We start from the raw sequence: 19,670 nt of genomic DNA on the forward strand, positions 1-19,670 counted from the left end.
TGGTATCGCAACTCAATGGCATTTACTTGAATGGGACTGAGCCGAGGACATGTGATCAATGAAGGCAGAGAAACAGCCCACAGCACTCCCAGGAATGTCGCAGTACCTTCCAACAGCTGGTCAGCAGGGGTGCTCACCGTCCTCACCAATCAGAAACTGATGAACTATCCTGAGAATACGTCATCATTTTTTAAGTCCCAGAAAATCCTTGCTAATCATGCTAGCTTGTTGATATTGTACATGACAAACTCATTGCGAATGCAGCTGTATTTAGTATGCAAAGTTGAAGTATCATTTGCAAAAAATACAAGTATACAATGATACCTACTGAGCAAACATGCAAACGGTTGCATATTAACAATTAGGAAACATTTACCAACCTTGGTCCATACGGTGTAGAATATGTATTACCAAAGTAATGTCTGTACACAAACTCATCCAGATCTTCAAACACTCCTCCAGTGTTGGTCTGATACTCCTTCATGTCTTCAAGGTAATCCTCAACATTTTTCACAAAATCGGTGAAAAGCATCTGATCATGAATGAAAACACCATTCAGAAAAAATCTATTAATGAACTGTTCTAGCTCTTCCCAGTGTTGGAAATTATTTACTTGTTCCTGTAAATATACTTGCATCAAGTCATTGAACTCTTCAACTCTCACAGGGTCCAGAACTTTGTTGAAGAGGCTGATGGACTCCTGGTGGGCACAGTCATACACTCCCGAGCAGCCCTTTTTATTGGGGTTGTTATTGAGCTTCTCCTCACCATTTGATTTCCAGGCAGCTGTACCTTCAAACTGCTCACTGCTTTGGTCATCTTCATATTCATGGCGACTGGCTGTTGCCTTGTTAGGATACATCTTCTCAGCATCATGTTTGTACCTGCGTCGCACTGTGCGAGCTCCCTTGGTTTCTTCTCTTTCTGCATGTTTCCTGCGATTTCTATCAAACATACCTCTGGTGGTGTCTTTAAAGTGCCTGAAAGTATTTTTCACAGAATCTGAGAACTTCTTAAAATTCTCCTTTACAGCTTCTTTTGCTTGTTTGATCTTTTCCTTGTGATGTCTCACAAACTCCTTGGTAGAATTCTTCATGGCATCAAAAGTATCTTTTACTGAACTAAATAATGTATCCTTTGCCTTCTTTTTAGGTTTGCCTTTTGATTTTCCCTCCTTAGATTCCAGTTTCTCATTTTGTTCCTTGGTTTCAACGTACAGTCTTTCCCACAAATCTGACCTCTGTTGTTCAAAATTGAGGTTTTTTTCCAACTCAAGGAGCCGGTCCTTCAAATGTTCTATCTCATGGTTGCTTTCGAAGGACGCTGTGGACGATCTCCTCCTACTTATTTCCTCAAGTTCCACCTTCAGAGAGTCAGTAATTCTTCGCTCATTATCCAACTCTTTTCTTAGCAGCTGGGCCTCATTTAAGAGGGTCTCCTTCTGTGTTCGGAAACTACGGACCTTTTGCCTTTCCTCTTTCAGGTGTTCTTTTAGCTTTTGATTCTCTAACAGCACAATCTCACGCCTTCCGTTCTCATCAAGTTTTCTGATCTGCTCTCTTAGTTTCCTGAGCTCCTCTTTTAGTAAAGATAAAGCTTGTTCCTCTTTCTCCAAAGACTCTCTTAGATGTTGGTTTTCCAGTTCAAGGTTTTTATTTTGAACCTCAGTAGTTTTTAGGCCAGTTACAAGGTCATTCGCCTCTAACTGAAATATTCAAGTAAAAGGGATTATTGTATTATTTATTGTATTCTACATCTCATTCATAATTCTAAATAATGTTCATACACAGGGAAACATACAGTAATGCTCCGTTCACACAGGAGTCATGGCTTCCTTTATAATGAAAGACATATGACAGATCTGAGCTTCCAACTGACTTATAATGGGTTCTGCTGAGATTTCCATTGTCCTCATGGCAAGAATAGTGCAGCATGCTATACTATTCTTTCAGACATAAGTGAAGGAAACCCCAATATGGTGTCATAGTACTAGTATGAACTTAGTTGAAGAAGCTAAAGCATATTTAAAGTAAAATCCATGCAGCTCAGCTGCTCAGCTGGAAGGCTGTTTTCCAACCAGTCCATGAAGTCTCACTGATACTGCAGTAACTTTTTTCTTTGCAGACTGCATCTGGGCCTTTAGCTGGCGGCATACGTTGGAAAGATTTACCTAACACATGCCACAGGCATAAAATGGCATGCATATACAAGTATATTGTGGGGAATACATATTTTGGCTAGCACTGTACAGGAAGGCACAGTACTGCTCTTTCCTCTAGAGTTTGAAAAAAAAAGTGAACCAAGGACACTCTTTGGGACTCTGTCAGGTGAATGGAGCCCTTTGGATATGTCTGAAGTATATTCAGAGATATTTTTGTGGTGTATATGCCAAATGATACCACAGATCCTAAAGATGGATTTACACAGGCAGATTATCAGGAACGAACGTTCCTGCGAACATTAGTCATGATAATCTGCATGTCGAAAAGGTGATGAACGAGCAAAACAGATTGTTCATTGGGTGAAATTGTCATTCGTGCAGGCACCTAAATTATCTTTTCTGGGCAGCAGATCATGCAGTCTAAACAGTGATCTGCTGCCCAGAAACAATGCCGTTGTAGGAGGACAAGCAATGGCAATTGCGATCCCTCGTCCTCATACACTTAGGCCCCTTTCACACAAGCGAGTTTTCCACGCGGATGCAATGCGTGATGTGAACGCATAGCACCCGCACTGAATCCTGACCCATTCATTTCAATGGGTCTGTGTAGATGTGCGTTGTTTTTCACGCATCAGTTCTGCGTTGCGTAAAAATCGCAGCATGTTCTATATTCTGCGTTTTTCACGCAGCCGTGGCCCCATAGAAGTGAATGGGGCTGCGTGAAAAACGCATTGCATCCGCAAGCAAGTGCGGGTGCGATGCGTTTTTCACTGATGGTTGCTAAGAGATGTTGTTTGTAAACCTTCAGTTTTTTATCACGCGCGTGAAAAACGCATCAAAACGCATTGCACCCGCGCGGAAAAAACTGAACAACTGAGCGCAATCGCAGACAAAACTGACTGAACTTGCTTGCAAAATGGTGCGAGTTTCACTGAACGCATCCGGACCTAATCCGTCACGCTTGTGTGAAAGGGGCCTTAGGCCCCTTTCACACGGGCGTTGCGGAAAAATGTGCGGGTGCGTTGCGGAAACACCCGCGATTTTTCCGCGCGAGTGCAAAACATTGTAATGCGTTTTGCACTCGCGTGAGAAAAATCGCGCATGTTTGGTACCCAAACCCGAACTTCTTCACAGAAGTTCGGGCTTGGGATTGATGTTCTGAAGATTCTATTATTTTCCCTTATAACATGGTTATAAGGGAAAATAATAGCATTCTGAATACAGAATGCTTAGTATAATAGTGCTGGAAGGGTTAAAAAAAAAAAAAAACGTTAACTCACCTTATCCCCATGATCGTGTAGTTCCCGGTCGGTCTCTTCTTTAGCTGTGGGCTTGGGCTGAATGACCTTTGGTGATGTCAGATCACATGCTCCAATCACATGGTCCATCACCATGGTGATGGAGCATGTGATCTGACATCACCAAAGGTCCTTTAGCCACAGCTAAAGAAGAGACCGACCGGGAACTAGGCGATCATGGGGATAAGGTGAGTTAACTTTTTTATTTTTTTTAACCCTCCCAGCACCATTATACTAAGCATTCTGTAGTCAGAATGCTATTATTTTCCCTTATAACCATGTTATAAGGGAAAATAATACAGTGAATAGACTGTCACCTAGAACCCATGCGTGAAAATCGCACCGCATCCGCACTTGCTTGCGGATGCTTGCGATTTTCACGCAACCCCATTCATTTCTATGGGGCCTGCGTTACGTGAAAAACGCAGAATATAGAACATGCTGCGATTTTCACGCAACGCATAAGTGATGCGTGAAAATCACCGCTCATGTGAACAGCCCCATAGAAATGAATGGGTCAGGATTCAGTGCGGGTGCAATGCGTTCAACTCACGCATCGCACCCGCACGGAAATCTCGCCCGTGTGAAAGGGGCCTTAAGGAAATCGCTGCATGTAAATTCAGCGCTTCGCCCCCTACGAGCAGCCGACTGTTGGGAAGGAGCGCCTTCCCGACAATCTGCTGCTCATCGGCCCATCTAAATCCACCTTTGGATTGCCTCGTTTCTCCTAACCCCAGCTTTACTTTGGAATTTCATAACAGCATCAGCAAAACCAATTCAAAATTTACAACAGGTGGACCTGTAAATTATTGTTCTCTACTCACATTGGATTCATATAATCTGATATAATGTCTGGGGCGGCAGCACAACCTTGGGTGTTATCTCGCAGAGGACCCATATATAGATATACCCAACCTATATAAAAAAAACTTAAAGGGCATCCGTCAGCAGATTTGTACCTATGGAACTGGCTGACCTGTTACACGTGCGCTTGGCAGCTGAAGGCATCGGTGTTGGCCCCATGTTCATATGTGCCCGCATAGCTGAGAAAAATGATGTTTTAATATATGCAAATGAGCTTCCAAGAGCCACGGGGGAGTTGCCATTACACTTAGAGGCTCTGCTCTTTCTGCAACCGCTGTACCCTCTGCACTTTGCTTACTACTCAGGGACAGGTAGTAAAAACATCATCACACCTGGTTCTGTCAATCAAAGGGCAGAGGGCACAACAGTTGCAGAAAGCAGAGCCTCTAGGTGTAACAGCGACGCCCCTGTTGCACTTAGAAGCTCATTTACATATATTAAAAGTTAATTTTTCTCAGCAATGCGACACATATAAACATGGGACCAACACAGATGCATTCATCTGCCAGCCAGCTTCATAGGTACAAATCTGCTTACAGATGCTCTTTAATGGATGCACAAAAATAAGGCTACTTTAACTTTAGCGTTTTTTGCGGATCTGTCATGGATCTGCAAAAACGCTTTCAGTACAATAATACAACCGCATGCATCCGTCATGAACCGATCCGGTTGTATTAGGTCCTTTATAGCCATGAAGGATCCGTCCTGAACACCACTGAAAGTAAATGGGGGACGGATCCGTTTTCTATTGTGTCAGATAAAACAGATCCGTCCCCATTGACTTAGGCCTCATGCACACGACAGTTTTTTTTCACGGCCCGCAAAAACGGGGTCCGTGGGTCCGTGATCCGTGACCGTTTTTTCATCCGTGGGTCTTCCTTGATTTTTGGAGGATCCACGGACATGAAAAAAAAGTCGTTTTGGCGTCCGCCTGGCCGCGCGGAGCCAAACGGATCCGTCCTGAATTACAATGCAAGTCAATGGGGACGGATCCGTTTGACGTTGACACAATATGGTGCAATTGCAAACGGATCCGTCCCCATTGACTTTCAATGTAAAGTCAGGAGTCCCTTTACTTTCACACTTGTGTTCATAATAATGCAGACGGTGGCTCCGTTCAGAGCGGATCCGTCTGCATTATATTGTTAAAACATTTCTAAAGTGTGAAAATAGCCTCAGACGGATCCGTCCAGACTTTACATTGAAAGTCAATGGGGGACGGATCCGTTTGAAAATTGAGCCACAGTGTGTCATCTTCAAACGGATCCGTCCCCATTGACTTACATTATAAGTCTGGACGGATCCGCTTGCCTCCGCACGGCCAGGCGGACACCCGAACATAACTTGAAGCGTCCCCATCACCATGGGAACTCCTCTATGTTAGAATATACTGTCGGATATGAGCTACATCGTGAAACTCATTTCCGACAGTATATTCTAACACAGAGGCGTTCCCATGGTGATGGGGATGCTTCAGGTTAGAATACACTGAAAAACTGTGTACATGACTGCCCCCTGCTGCCCACCCAATCTCTTACAGGGGGCCGTGATCAGCACAATTAACTCCTCAGGTGCCGCACTGTAAGAGATCAGGGCTGCCAGGCAGCAGGGGGCAGCCCCCCCCCCCCTCCCCAGTTTGAATATCGTTGGTGGCACAGTGTGCGCCCACCATCGCCCCCCCCCCCCTTCCTCCCTGTATAGTTAAAAATCGTTGGTGGCACAGTGTGCGCCCACAATCGGCCCCCCCTCTCCCTATAGTAGTAACGACCATTGGTGGCAGTGTGCGGCCTCCCACCCCCCCCCCCCCCATCATTGGTGGCAGCGGAGTTCCGATCGGAGTCCCAGTTTAATAGCTGGGGCTCCGATCGGTAACCATGGCAACCAGGAAGCTACTGCATCCCTGGTTGCCATGGTTACTTAGCAATAGTACAATTGTAGAAGATTCATACTTACCTGCTTGCTGCTGCGATGTCTGTGACCGGCCGGGAGCTCCACCTACTGGTAAGTGAAAGGTCTGTGCGGCGCATTGCTAAAGAACTGTCACTTACCAGTAGGAGGAGCTCCCGGCCGGTCACAGACATCGCAGCAGCAAGCAGGTAAGTATGAATCTTCTACTGTGGTGGGGGGGGGAGGGGGGGAATGGGAGGCCGCACACTGCCACCAATGGTTGTTACTACTATAGAGAGAGGGGGGGCCGATGGTGGGCGCACACTGTGCCACCAACGATTTTTAACTATAGAGGGAGGAAGGGGGGGGCGATGGTGGGCGCACACTGTGCCACCAACGATTTTTAACTATAGAGGGAGGAAGGGGGGGGGGGGGCGATGGTGGGCGCACACTGTGCCACCAACGATATTCAAACTGGGGAGGGGGGGTCTGCCCCCTGCTGCCTGGCAGCCCTGATCTCTTACAGGAGAATATGATAGTACAATTAACCCCTTTCGGTGCCGCACCTGAAGAGGTTAATTGTGCTATCATATCCCCCTGTAAGAGATCGGGTGGTGCCAGGCAGCAGGGGGCAGTCTTGTACCAAGTTTGCAGTGTATTCTAACTAGAAGCGTCCCCATCACCATGGGAACGCTTCTGTGTTAGAATATACTGTCGGAAATGAGTTTTCACGAAGTGAAAACTTAGATCAGAAAAAGCTTTTATGCAGACGGATCTTCGGATCCGTCTGTATGAAAGCAACCTACGGCCACGGATCACGGACACGTGATGGTTCCCATCACCATGGGAACGCCTCTGTTAGAATATACTGTCGGATATGAGCTACTTCGTGAACCTCAGATCCGACAGTATATTCTAACACAGAGGCGTTCCCATGGTGATGGGGACGCTTCAGGTTAGAATACACTACAAACTTTGTACAAGACTGCCCCCTGCTGCCTGGCAGCCCTGATCTCTTACAGGGGAATATGATAGTACAATTAACCCCTTTAGGTGCCGCACCTAAAGGGGTTAATTGTGCTATCATATCCCCCAGTAAGAGATCGGGTGCTGCCAGGCAGCAGGGGGCAGTCTTGTACAAAGTTTGTAGTGTATTCTAACCTGAAGCGTCCCCATCACCATGGGAACGCCTCTGTGTTAGAATATACTGTCGGATCTGAGGTTCACGAAGTAGCTCATATCCGACAGTATATTCTAACAGAGGCGTTCCCATGGTGATGGGGACGCTTCAAGTTAAAATATACCATCGGATTGGAGAAAACTCCAATCCGATGGTATAAAAGAACTCCAGACTTTACATTGAAAGTCAATGGGGACGGATCCGTTTGAAATGGCACCATATTGTGTCAACATCAAACGGATCCGTCCCCATTGACTTGCATTGTAATTCAGGACGGATACGTTTGGCTCCGCACGGCCAGGCGGACACCAAAACAACTTTTTTTTTCATGTCCGTGGATCCTCCAAAAATCAAGGAAGACCCACGGACGAAAAAACGGTCACGGATCACGGACCCACGGACCCCGTTTTTGCGGACCGTGAAAAAAAACTGTCGTGTGCATGAGGCCTTAGGTGGAGGCTTCTGCCTAGCAGTGATCCCGGTGACATCACTGGCACTAATGGCCAGTCTTTAGCGCTGCCCTAGCCTGTTTTACTAAATAGCTCGGTACATCACCGGATCTTAAAAGAAAAGTCTTTGCTTTGCATAAAGTGTTCCGATGCTCAACTCAGAGGGGCTGAATGGGGGAGGAAGGGGTTATGTCCAGGTTTAGCTCTGAACCCGGAAAACCCCTTTAACAGTAAGACTGAACTTTGATGTGCACACTACAAGACCATGAACATACTGCTACTGGCTTTCAGAACCTATAATACATTTTTTATGTGCCACTGCGTCAATAATTCAAGAATGCCTTCATAGCCATGGTACTAAATTATTAACTGAGGAACCATCTCAGAGGGGGGGAATCTTTTGTGACCCAACTCTTTCACAGAAGACTACAACATACTGCTGTACAACCTAAAGATGAAAACTTCAAATTTCGTCTGTCCACTCTCTACAGAATATGAATTATGGCAATAATGAACTACTACTTGTGAAAACAAGTAATATGGGTGGTAAAATATATACTGGAACGGCACTGGTAGCTACAATGATATCATATATAGGGTCCCTAGACCTATAAATAAAAAAATGAGCGAGACGACCGAACAGAAAGAGGCAAATATCAAAACAATAAGGCCCCTTTCACACGCGTGAGTTTTCCGCGCGGGTGCAATGCATGATGTGAACACACAGCACCCGCACTGAATCCTGACCTATTCATTTCAATGGGTCTGTGTACATGAGCGTTGTTTTTCACGCATCAGTTCTGCATTGCGTGAAAATCGCAGCATGTTCTATATTCAGCGTTTTTCATGCAGCCCTGGCTCCATAGAAGTGAATGGGGCTGCGTGAAAATCGCATTGCATCCGGAAGCAAGTGCAGGTGCAATGCGTTTTTCACTGATGGTTGCTAAGAGATGTTGTTTGTAAACTTTCCGTTTTTTATCACGCGCGTGAAAAACGCATCAAAACGCATTGCACCCGCGCGGAAAAAAATGAACAACTGAACGCAATCGCAGACAAAACTGACTGAACTTGCTTGCAAAATGGTGTGAGTTTCACTGAACGCATCCTGAGTCAATCCGTCACGCCCGTGTGAACCGAGCCTAAGGCTATCAACTTTAGCTATTTTAGTTCACAAACACATTTTGCGAATATGTGCATTTTTTTAATTCGAAATTGTTAAAAATCTATCTTTATCTTGAGAGGTTCAAGAGGTGTTGGCCGATTCCTCTGATCGCTTGATTTAATTATACAGACCTGCTTCCTCTGTGAATCTCCAAGTTTAGCGTTCAAAGCTCAGTGCCCATTTCCCTCTGCTCTAGCCTGTGCAACCTCTGATTTCTGTAAAAAATGCTACTAAGGCCACTTTCACAAAGTGACTATTTGACCATCGGTGATTATGGGCCAAAACCAATAGAGGAGCCTACACAGAGATAAGGAATATCAACAAGATTTGCTTCTGTTCTGTGTTTTTGACCCAAACTTGGTTTTGGCTCACAATCACTGAAGGAAATCACTTATCAAACACTGTGTGAAAGCAGCCTAAAGGGCCCTTTACACAGGCCGAGAATCCGCCAGGTAGTTGCTAACAAGCAATTATCTGGCGATAAACGTTCATTAGCGATTATCTGGCTGTGTAAAGGTGCCACCGATTACCCGGTGAACAACAGGAGGTTGACAAGTCATGGCATTAGTGATCACTCCTCCCCATACTGTGGAGGAGATCGCTGCATGTAAATGTAGCAGCCTCCTTCCATCTCAGTAATCGCCAACTAAATTGTCCCATCTAAAGGGGCCTTAAGAGGTCTCCTTAGAGATACATAACTTTTTATTTTCTTATATCTGAAACACTGTGCCTCGATGTTGCTCAGGAGTAGATTTGCAATAAGCAGTTAGGGGGGAGTATTATTTAAATGGATTAGTAAAGTTCAAGGTTTAGGGGTTTAGGGGTGGGGTGTCCTATTGTTGGAAAACCCATGTAAACAAATATAGTCTCTGCTGACCTCTCCCAGATAAGGCTACTTTCACACCTGCGTTAGGTGCGGGTGCACCTGGTATCTGCACAGACGGATCCGCACCTATAATGCAAACGATTGTATCCATTCAGAACGGATCCGTTTGCATTATGAAGAACAAAGTTAAAACGGATCCATCCTGACTTACATTGAAAGTCAATAGGGGACGGATCCGTTTTCAATTGCACCATATTGTGTCAGTGAAAACGGATCCGCTCCCACTGACTTACACTGTAAGTCAGGACGGATCCATTTGGCTCTGCATAGCCAGGCGGACACCAAAACGCTGCAAGCAGAGTTTTGGTGTCCGCCTCCTGAGTGGAATGGAGGCTGAACGGAGCCAAACTGATGCATTCTGAGCGGATCGTTATCCATGCAGAATGCATTGGGGCTCTACTGACCCGTTTTGAACCGTTTGTGAGAGCCCTGATACGGATCTCACAAACGGAATTCAAAACGCCAGTGTGAAAGTAGCCTAAGTTGGCTCCATAAACCACATTGACAGGAATAAAAGTGAGTATTTACTGTGCTGTACAGTTACACAACATGCAAGCAGTTTAGTAATCACCTTTAAGTCGTCGTGCTTTTGTTTAAGTACATGGTTTTCTTTGGTGATTTTGTCCATTAGGTCTTCAAGTGATAGTACTATATCTTGTCCCTCTTTAAGGTCTTCTGAAAGCGGTTCCTCCTGTAAATAGAAAAAGCATAAACTGACATTTAACATGACAAATTATGATTCTTATTACTATTGCATAATGAATGCTTGCAAGTAATGCTAGATATACAGTATGTATAGGGTACTTTCCATACAAATACAGTACATAAAAGGCCATGTTCACATCAGTGTTGCTTATTTCCGCATCTTGTATTGGAAAATAGGAAAAAATAATATTTGTGGGGTGAAACTGAAAATAAAATAAAAATTCTGACAAGTTTTTGGGGTTTTGACATCACGACGTTCACTGTGCGCTAAAAATGATGTCCTTATTCTGTGGCTCAATACGACTGCAGCAATACTAAACACGTATAGTTTTTATTTTGTTTAATTACTTTGTAATTTTATATATTTTTAATCTAAATTTCATTTGCATCGTCATATTCTGACTACAAAGCTGTATGAGGGCTTGTTTTTGCGTAACAAACAGTTTTTATTGATACAATTTTTGTGGTATGTATGACTTTTTAATCACTGTTTATTTTTTTGGGGGGGACAAGATGACCAAAAAAAAAATGGTGAATCGCACGTTTTTCATGTTTTTTTTCTTCCAGTTCGGACACGGTGATACCTAATATGTTTATTTTTTTAATTGTTTATTGTATTGTCTATATTTTCATATGTAAAATTGGTAAAGGGGGTGATCTAAACTTTTAATATTTTGGTGTTTTTTACTTTTTCTTTACTATTACGGTACTTATTTATTAACTAACTATTAGCCCTCTTAGGGGGCTAGAACCTGGGATCTTTTGATCCCTTGTCCTATTCACCCCAATACAAATCTATTAGGGTGAATAGGAGTTTTACACTGCGCAGCAGGGAACTTATCCCAGGCCTAGAAGGCTTCAGCAGTGTCCAGACTGCCATGATAACTGGTCGAGTTTACTGCGGGGGCTCCGATCGGAAGGCAGCCACATGCCTCTGCCATAGGGTCCATTCACACGTCAGTATTTTTCTATATCCCGAATTTTGGTCCGTTTTTTGCGGATCCGTTGTTCCTGAAAATGTTTCCGTATGTCATCCGTTTTTTGCGGATCCATTGACTTTGTATTGTACCAGGATCCGATTTTGCGGATAATAATAGGACAAGTTTTATATTTTTTCGGACATGCGGAACGGAACAATGGAAACGGACAGCACACATTGTGCTGTCCGATTTTTTTTTAGGACCCATTGAAAATGAATGGGTATGCAACTGGTCCAGATCTGTTCCGCCAAAAACTGAACAGATCAGGAAAGAAACAATGGACGTGTGAATGGACCCTAACTCTGCAGATGCCGCCATCAGGGTTGAATCATGGCTTCTAAAGGGTTAAATGATGGGGTGCCGCGGGATCCTGTTCCCCGTCATTGTGGACGGGTGCCTGCTGTATGAAAAAGCTGTAACCCGCCACGTATGGAGTGGGCTCACAGCAGCAGCCAGCTACATACAAATGCAGGCGCATAATGCTGTACATGTACGGCATTATGCGTTAAGGGGCTAAAAAGATCCTGTCACCATGCAATGCAGTGCAGTCTGCAGGCACCATGTTATAGAGCAGGAGGAGCTGAGCACATTGAGATATAGTTTGTAGGAAAAGACTCAGTAAAACTTGGAATTTATACATTAAAATCTGAACTCTTTCATTTGTACAGGGGCCGTCTTATTAGTGACTGGCAGAAAGCTACAGGCGAATTTAAATATTGTGCAAAAGTTCATTTCAATAATGCAACTTAAAAGGCAAAACTAATATATGAGATAAAAAAAATCACAGAAAAAACTAAGATAAAAACATCCTGCACGATATGATACAAATTTGCGGATGTCCCTGGCCATATTATTGAAGAAAACCACAGAAACAAGATAATAATGCACTTATTAAAGCAGATGCAAGCACTATATATGGACTAAGTCCTCACCCTGATATGATAATGTCTGAGACACTTAGTCGATATATTTTGATCAAAACACATCTAAGCCCGCCACCAAGCGTCAAGGTGGTCTCAGGTCAGGCGGGTCCTACGCTAAACCTACCTAAGCCGTTGGGCTTCTATGTTCAGGAGCGCAGACCCCGCACATATGGTGTGCTGCTCCTAGTAACCTCCATGTGCATCAAGCAACCAATGGGAGGAGGAGCAAGCACAGCCATATGTACCACCTAATTAAGGCGCTCATTGGATAGAGTCCATATATAGTGCTTGCATCCGCTTTAATAAGTGAAGTAATATATGAGATAGACTGATTACATGCAAATCGAGATATGTCAAGCCTTTATTTGTTACAATTTGGATGATTATGGCTTACAGCTTATGAGAACCCCAAAGTCACAATCTCAGAAAATTAGAATTTTGTGAAAAGGTTCAATATTCTAGGCTCAAAGTGTCACACTCTAGTCAGCTAATTAACCCATATCTCCTGAGCAAAGGGTTCCTACGCCTCTACATTGTGATTCCTACTGAACCAGACTGAGAGACAATCATGGGAAAGACTGCTGACCTGACGGTTGTGCAGAAAACACCCTTCATAAGGAGGGAAAAAGTCTCAAAAAGGTAATTGCAAAAGAAGTTGGATGTTCCCAAAGTGCTGTATCAAAGCACATTAATAGAAAGTTACTGTATGTAGAAGGGACAAATGTGGAAGAAAGAGGTGCACAAGCAGCAGGGATGACCGCAGCCTGGAGAGGATTGTCAGGAAAAGGCCATTCAAAAGTGTTGGGGACTTTCACAAGGAGTGGACTGAGGCTGGACTTAGTGCATCAAGAGCCACCACACACAGACGGATCTTGGACATGGGCTTCAAAATGTCGTATTCCTCTTGTCAAGCCTCTCCTGAACAACAAACTCAAGGACCCAGAGTCTGGAGGAAGAATGGAGAGGCACACAATGCAAGATGCTTGAAGTCCAGTGTGAAGTTTCCACAGTCTGTGTTGATTTGGGGAGACATCTGCTGGTGCTGGTCCACTGTGCTTCATTAAAGGGGTTATCCCACCTTCTGCTTTTCATGTCGTTGCTGCTCTGTCCTCTTCAAGAAACTGCTCAGTCAGGGGGCGTTGTCCTTTCTATTAATTGACAGCGGGATCAGCGCTCTGCCTCCTTTCTTTACCAGCGCGCTCCCTTGTGAGCCGGAATTCATTCCATCAGCCGCCTCTGCGCTCCTACTCTCTTATCCCTTCCTGCAACTAGATACCCATTGCAAGTGGAATGACAAGCGCAGGAAAAATAACCGAGATTTCTCTGAAAAAAATAATAAGCAGGACGGGGGAAAGTTATTGATAGCGCATGCGCGAAAATGCACAAGCCCCTGAGTCAGGTCGGGCTGCGTGGAATCCAAAAACAGGAGGATAGCACGGCCACCGCGCCTGTATCGCTAGGGTGGCTGTAACTAATAACTACCAGATGTAAATAAGGCTGCAAAAGAAGGTCATTTATAGAGGAAAGGTGGAGGAATCGCTAATAATGTGTATTGGGTAAGTTCTGGTGGTGGCCTAAACAACAGATTTAAGCATACTTGAAAACATGGCATAACCCCTTTAAGTCCAGAGTAACAACGCAGCCATCTACCAGGAGATTTTAGAACACTTCATGCTCCTTCTGCAGACGAGCTTTATGGAGCTGGTGACTTCGTTTTCCAGCAGGACTTGGCACCTGCCCACACTGCCAAAAGTATCAAAACCTGGTTCAATGACCATGGGATTACTGTGCTTAATTGGCCAGAAGACTCGCCTGACCTGAACCCCATAGAGAATCTATCGGGCATTGCCAAGTAAAAGATGAGAGACGTGAGACCGAACAATGCAGAAGAGCTGAAGGCAGCTATTGAAGCATCCTGGTCTTCCATAACACCTCAGCAGTGCCATAGGCCGATGGCGTCCATGCCACGCCGCATTCAGGGGCCCAAACCAAGTTCTGAGGACATATGCATGATTATACTTTTCAGAGGTCCTACATTTTTCTAGTTAACATCCTTTTTTATTGATTTCATGCAATATTCTAATTTTCTGAGATTGTGACTTTGAGGTTTCATAAGCTGTAAGCAATAATCATGCAAATTATAACAAAGGCTTGAAATATCTCGCTTTGCATGTAATGAGTCTCATATATTAGTTTCACCTTTTAAGTTGCATTACAAAAAAAAAAAAAGAACTTTTGCACGATAGTCTAATTTTTCGAGCTTCAACTGTATATACACAGACTTAAGCTAGATTTACACGGCTTGATGTCCCTATGAACGTATTTTCCCGATAATTGGCCCGTCTAAAGATGCTGCAGAAGAACGAGTGAAACGTTCGTTCATGGGTTGAAATCATCTGGGGTGCGGAGACCTTAATTATTGTCCTGAGGTGTCTAGACAGCGCTCTGCTGCCCTGGAACAATGATTTTGTAAGAGGACAAGTGATCGCAGCAGCCATTACTCGTCATACAATGGAGGTGATCGCTACATGTAAATGCAGCTCTTCACGCCACTTAGCTGCTGCTCGCAGTATCTAACTGTGCCTTTACATAGGGAGCACTATCAATCACTGATAAAGGCGGCCTCTGTGTACAAATGCATTTCATGGTGACAGGTTGTCTTTTAATCCGAATGTAGCTCCAAAAAAACTGGGAAGAAATTCACAAGATCGCTCACCTTCTGTTCAATTGTGGCTTCTTGGTCCCTTTGACACTGAATCAGATCATCCTTCATTTCATTAAGTTCACTCTCATGGATTTTTTCCACATGTTTATGCTGTTCCAATATCTGAATAGTACCTTTTATGAAAAAAGAAAGTGGATTGTGCAATATCCGTGTAACACATTTACGTGGCACATTTATAGAATCCAGCAGAATACCTCAAACATTTAAGGGTTTAATCACTCCTTTTAAATTGATGGCCTATCCTCAGCATAGGCCATCAGTATCTGATTGGCGAGGGCCCAACACCCTGCTGAACAGTAGCTCTGGCAGAGGAAGTTGGCACTGGAACTACGTGGAGCTGATTATTGGAGCACTGCTCCCATTCTTCCACTACAGTACAAAGCTCTGTCCTCTAGAAAACGGATGGAGCTGTGTAATTCCAGTGCCAGCTTCCAGCACTGGAGCTACTGCAGAACGATTGATCGGCAGGGCTGCCGCTGATCCTCCATTCCAAGGCTATTATATGCGAGGAGTACACATTTTAAAGCAAAATAACTTACCATAAAAATGTCCAAAGCCCATGCTCATGGCTATAACTAGAGCGAGGATAATGCACTTGTTTAAGCTGCTATTCATCCACCCCAATGTTTTTGGAGCAGGAGCCGGAGCAAGAGGTTGCTCGACAGGTGTCCTATTCTCACACTCTGATGCAGATGTCATTGATTTCTTAGAACGTCGGCGTCTCAGAATAGGAACAGAATCGTCACTTGCTTCATCGTTACTTGAGTCTTCTTCACTGGGATGGGATGGAAAAACTGCAGAGAGGAAACAACTCAATGTTCCCTAGTAGTTAAGTGCAACACTTATCAAACCAAACTATGCCAAACAAGATTGGTGTTCGATATTCCAACTCTTCTCCATTCAACATCTTCTATAACGGGCCTTAGAACATGACCCTTTCTCCAATACTTGCCACCACACGCCATGCATTTTAATGCACTTCATATCTGCACATACACATATACTGGCTTGTTGACTGGCTCATGCAGCTTTATGTGTACTACTCTAATCTGTCTAATAGATGCCTTAAAGAGAACCTGTCACCGGGATTTTGTGTATAGAGCTGAGGACATGGGTTGCTAGATGGCCGCTAGCACATCCGCAATACAGTCCCCATAGATCTCTGTGCTTTTATTGTGTAAAAAAACCGATTTGATACATATGAAAATTAACCCGAGATGAGTCCTGTACGTGAGATGAGTCAGGGACAGATCTCAGGTTAATTTGCATATGTATCAAATCGTTTTTTTTTACACAATAAAAGCACACAGAGCTACAGTATGGGGACTGGGTATTGCGGATGTGCTAGTGGCCATCTAGCAGCCCATGTCCTCAGCTCTGTACACAAAATCCCGGTGACAGGTTCCCTTTAACTACTCTATAAAACAAGAATATTTCGCTCTTGTGTCTCCCCTATTACCCCATAGATTGTCAGCTCTTGAAAGCAGGGAGCTCGCTCCAATAGTTTGAATTGTTGATTAGTTTGTTACTATGTGTAATGTTGGATTCTTTACACATGTACCCTTGGATTTTGGATTTTAAAGCGCTGCTGAACATTTTGCTGCCATATAAAATTATTATTATTAACTAGACCGCCTATAGACTACATCCATTTGGGCAGTCAGTACAAATCTCTGAATGGATGTTTAAAATAGTCTGTGCAGAGTAGATACCTGTGGCTAATGTCATTTAACCCCTCAGATACTGTGGTCAAATGTGTACTGGCTCCCCCTAACGAGGATCGGGGGAGCCAGATGGTGTGTGCAGCAGTCTCTGTACTCCTGAATGATACGAGGCTGTCGCACATAGGTTCTTATGGAGATATATGAGATAGATATAGATAGATAGATAGATAGATAGATAGATCTATGTGCAAATCACCCCCTTTCCCCCAAAATACAAATAGATAAAATATTTAAAACACACACATCATGGGCATCCCATACAGCAAATGGCGAAACCGAAAAAAGTCAAAGTGGGCGATTTGCCGTTTTTGGTCCCTTCACTTCGCACAAAATGTTTTATAAAAAGTGTTCAAAATGTCATACACACCCCACACAGGTATCAATGAAAAGTACAGATCGCCCCGTAACAAATGAGCTGTCAGACAGCTCTGTATGCATAACTACAAAAAGGTTATAGGGGTCAGAATATGGCTATGAAATGAAAAAAAAATTGCCAAGGTTTTTATTTTTTCAGTATTAAAATGCAAGAAAGACTATACAAACATGGTATCACCATAATCATACTGACCCTGAGAATGAAGAGCACAAGTCAGTTTTACCGCATAGTAAATGCCGTAAAAACAAAACCCATATAAAAAACTGTTGCGGAATTGCATTTTTTTTCCAATTCTTCCAGCTTCCCACTACATCTTATGAGATATTAAATGGTGCTATTAGAAAGTACAACTTGTCCCACAAAAAACTATGTGAACGAAAAAAATAAGTTTTCGCTCCAAGAAGGCAGGGAGTAAAAACGCAAAAATGGAAAATCGCTCCATCAGGGGGTTAAGCCATGCTACATATACTTTTTCTTTCCTCATGAATAAGCAATAGAGGATCAGCCACTGCAGTCTCCTCTACAGGCCGACAGCTGCCCGTCCTCACATTTAGGCCTCATGCACACAACAGTATTTTTTCACGGTCCGCAAAATGGGGTTCCGTTGTTCCGTGATCCGTTTTTGTTTCTGTGTGTCTTCCTTGATTTTTGGAGGATCACCAGACATGAAGGAAAGTGAAAAAAAATGATGCAAATGATAGGAAAAAAAAAAAAAATCGGACACGGATCACGGACGCGGATGACAATCTTGTGTGCATCCGTGTTTTTTCACGGACCCATTGACTTGAATGGGTCCGCGAACCGTTGTCCGTGAAAAAAATAGGACAGGTCCTATTTTTTTGACGGACTGAAAACACTGATCACGGACACGGATGACAAACAGTGCATTATCAGAGTTTTCAACGGACCCATTGAAAGTCAATGGGTCCGCAGAAAATCACGGAAAACGGAACAACGGACACGGAACACAACAACGGTCGTGTGCATGAGGCCTAATAATGTGTTTTTGTATTATAAACGGCTATTGCATCAGGAGGATAGCCTGCAATCTGTGCTTCCTGTTACTGCCATTGCATTACCATAAGCTCATACTACATTTACAAGTATAATAATGCCCAAGGGGAAGAAAATGTAAAAAAATAGACTATTTCTGGGAATTATATCTATTGATTTTCTGCACAATTGAAGTAAAAAACAATATTTATGTATTCATAAGTAATTCATAGCTTACATGGTTGCCAAGTTTTGTTTTTGTATTATTTTTTTTTAATTTGCACTCAGCCATCTGTATCTATGGGAAAACTCTATACTCTCCTGCTGCCCGCTCCTTGTCTCTTCCTTGGTCTTCTGGTTCCAGTCTGTCAAGTCCAGCACAAATAAGGTCACATGTGCAGCTGCATCCAATGACTGGCCTCAGCGGTGTCCCCAAGCGGGACATGACTTAGGCTACTTTCACACTCGCGTTTTGGGCGGATCCGTCATGGATCAGAAAAAACTGATCCGTTACAATAATACAACCGCATGCATCCGTCATGAACGGATCCGTTTGTATTATCTGTAACATAGCCAAGACGGATCCGTCATGAACTCCACTGAAAGTCAATGGGGGACGAATCGGTTTTTTCTATTGCACCACATTGTGTCAGTGAAAACGGATCTGTCCCCATTGACTTACATTGTGTGCCAGGACGGATCTGTTTGGCTCAGTTTCGTTAAGCAGACAGCAAAACGCTGCAGGCAGTGTTTTGGTGTCCGCCTCCAGAGAGGAATGGAGACTGAACTGATGCAAACTGATGCATTCTTAGCGGATCCTTTTCCATTCAGAATGCATTAGGGCAAAACTGATCCGTTTTTGACCGCTTGTGAGAGCCCTGAACGGATCTCAAAAACGGAAAGCCAAAACGCAAGTGTGAAAGTAGCCTTAGCAGCGACGTGCCACTTGGGGGCATGTCACTGCTGAGGCCATTTATTGGCTGCAGTGGTGCACGTCACTCTTTCTGTGCAGAATATTACAGATGGGAAATAAAAGACCAGTGAAGAGAGCCAGGGCGCTGGAAAGCAGCAGTGGGTATCAGGAGAGTATGGAATTTTCCATAGGTACAGCTGGTTTAGGTGCAGTGCAAATACTAGCATCTTTTACAATTCCTTTTTGTGGCAGTGATTTTTCAAACATATTTCTTATAAAGAAACTTATGGCAAAATGTCTGAGAAGACACCACACTCAGAGCACACTGCAACTTCAATATACGCCAAGGGATCAAATAGAAACCTGAAATGCCACAAAAAGAAAAATGCCATAAAAATGTTTTATAAATCCCTATTGGCACATAACATCTGCCTGCTGCTGCAT

At 43.7% G+C, this 19,670-nt stretch overlaps 1 protein-coding gene across 3 annotated transcripts in view; it reads right to left on the reverse strand.

The window, feature by feature from the left end:
* Nucleotides 1-19,670, reverse strand: part of CCPG1 (cell cycle progression 1) — a 48,876-nt gene that overhangs the window by 3,201 nt on the left and 26,005 nt on the right. For all 3 annotated transcript variants that reach the window (XM_044279676.1, XM_044279675.1, XM_044279674.1), the window contains exons 6-9: nt 15,760-16,014; nt 15,212-15,333; nt 10,459-10,578; nt 381-1,705 (exon numbers count right to left, since the gene is read on the reverse strand). In XM_044279676.1, the coding sequence (XP_044135611.1) occupies nt 381-1,705; nt 10,459-10,578; nt 15,212-15,333; nt 15,760-16,014 (1,822 nt within the window). The remainder of the gene's footprint in view (nt 1-380; nt 1,706-10,458; nt 10,579-15,211; nt 15,334-15,759; nt 16,015-19,670) is intronic.

Source organism: Bufo gargarizans, chromosome 2 (assembly GCF_014858855.1).
Source record: "Bufo gargarizans isolate SCDJY-AF-19 chromosome 2, ASM1485885v1, whole genome shotgun sequence".
NCBI lineage: Eukaryota > Metazoa > Chordata > Amphibia > Anura > Bufonidae > Bufo > Bufo gargarizans.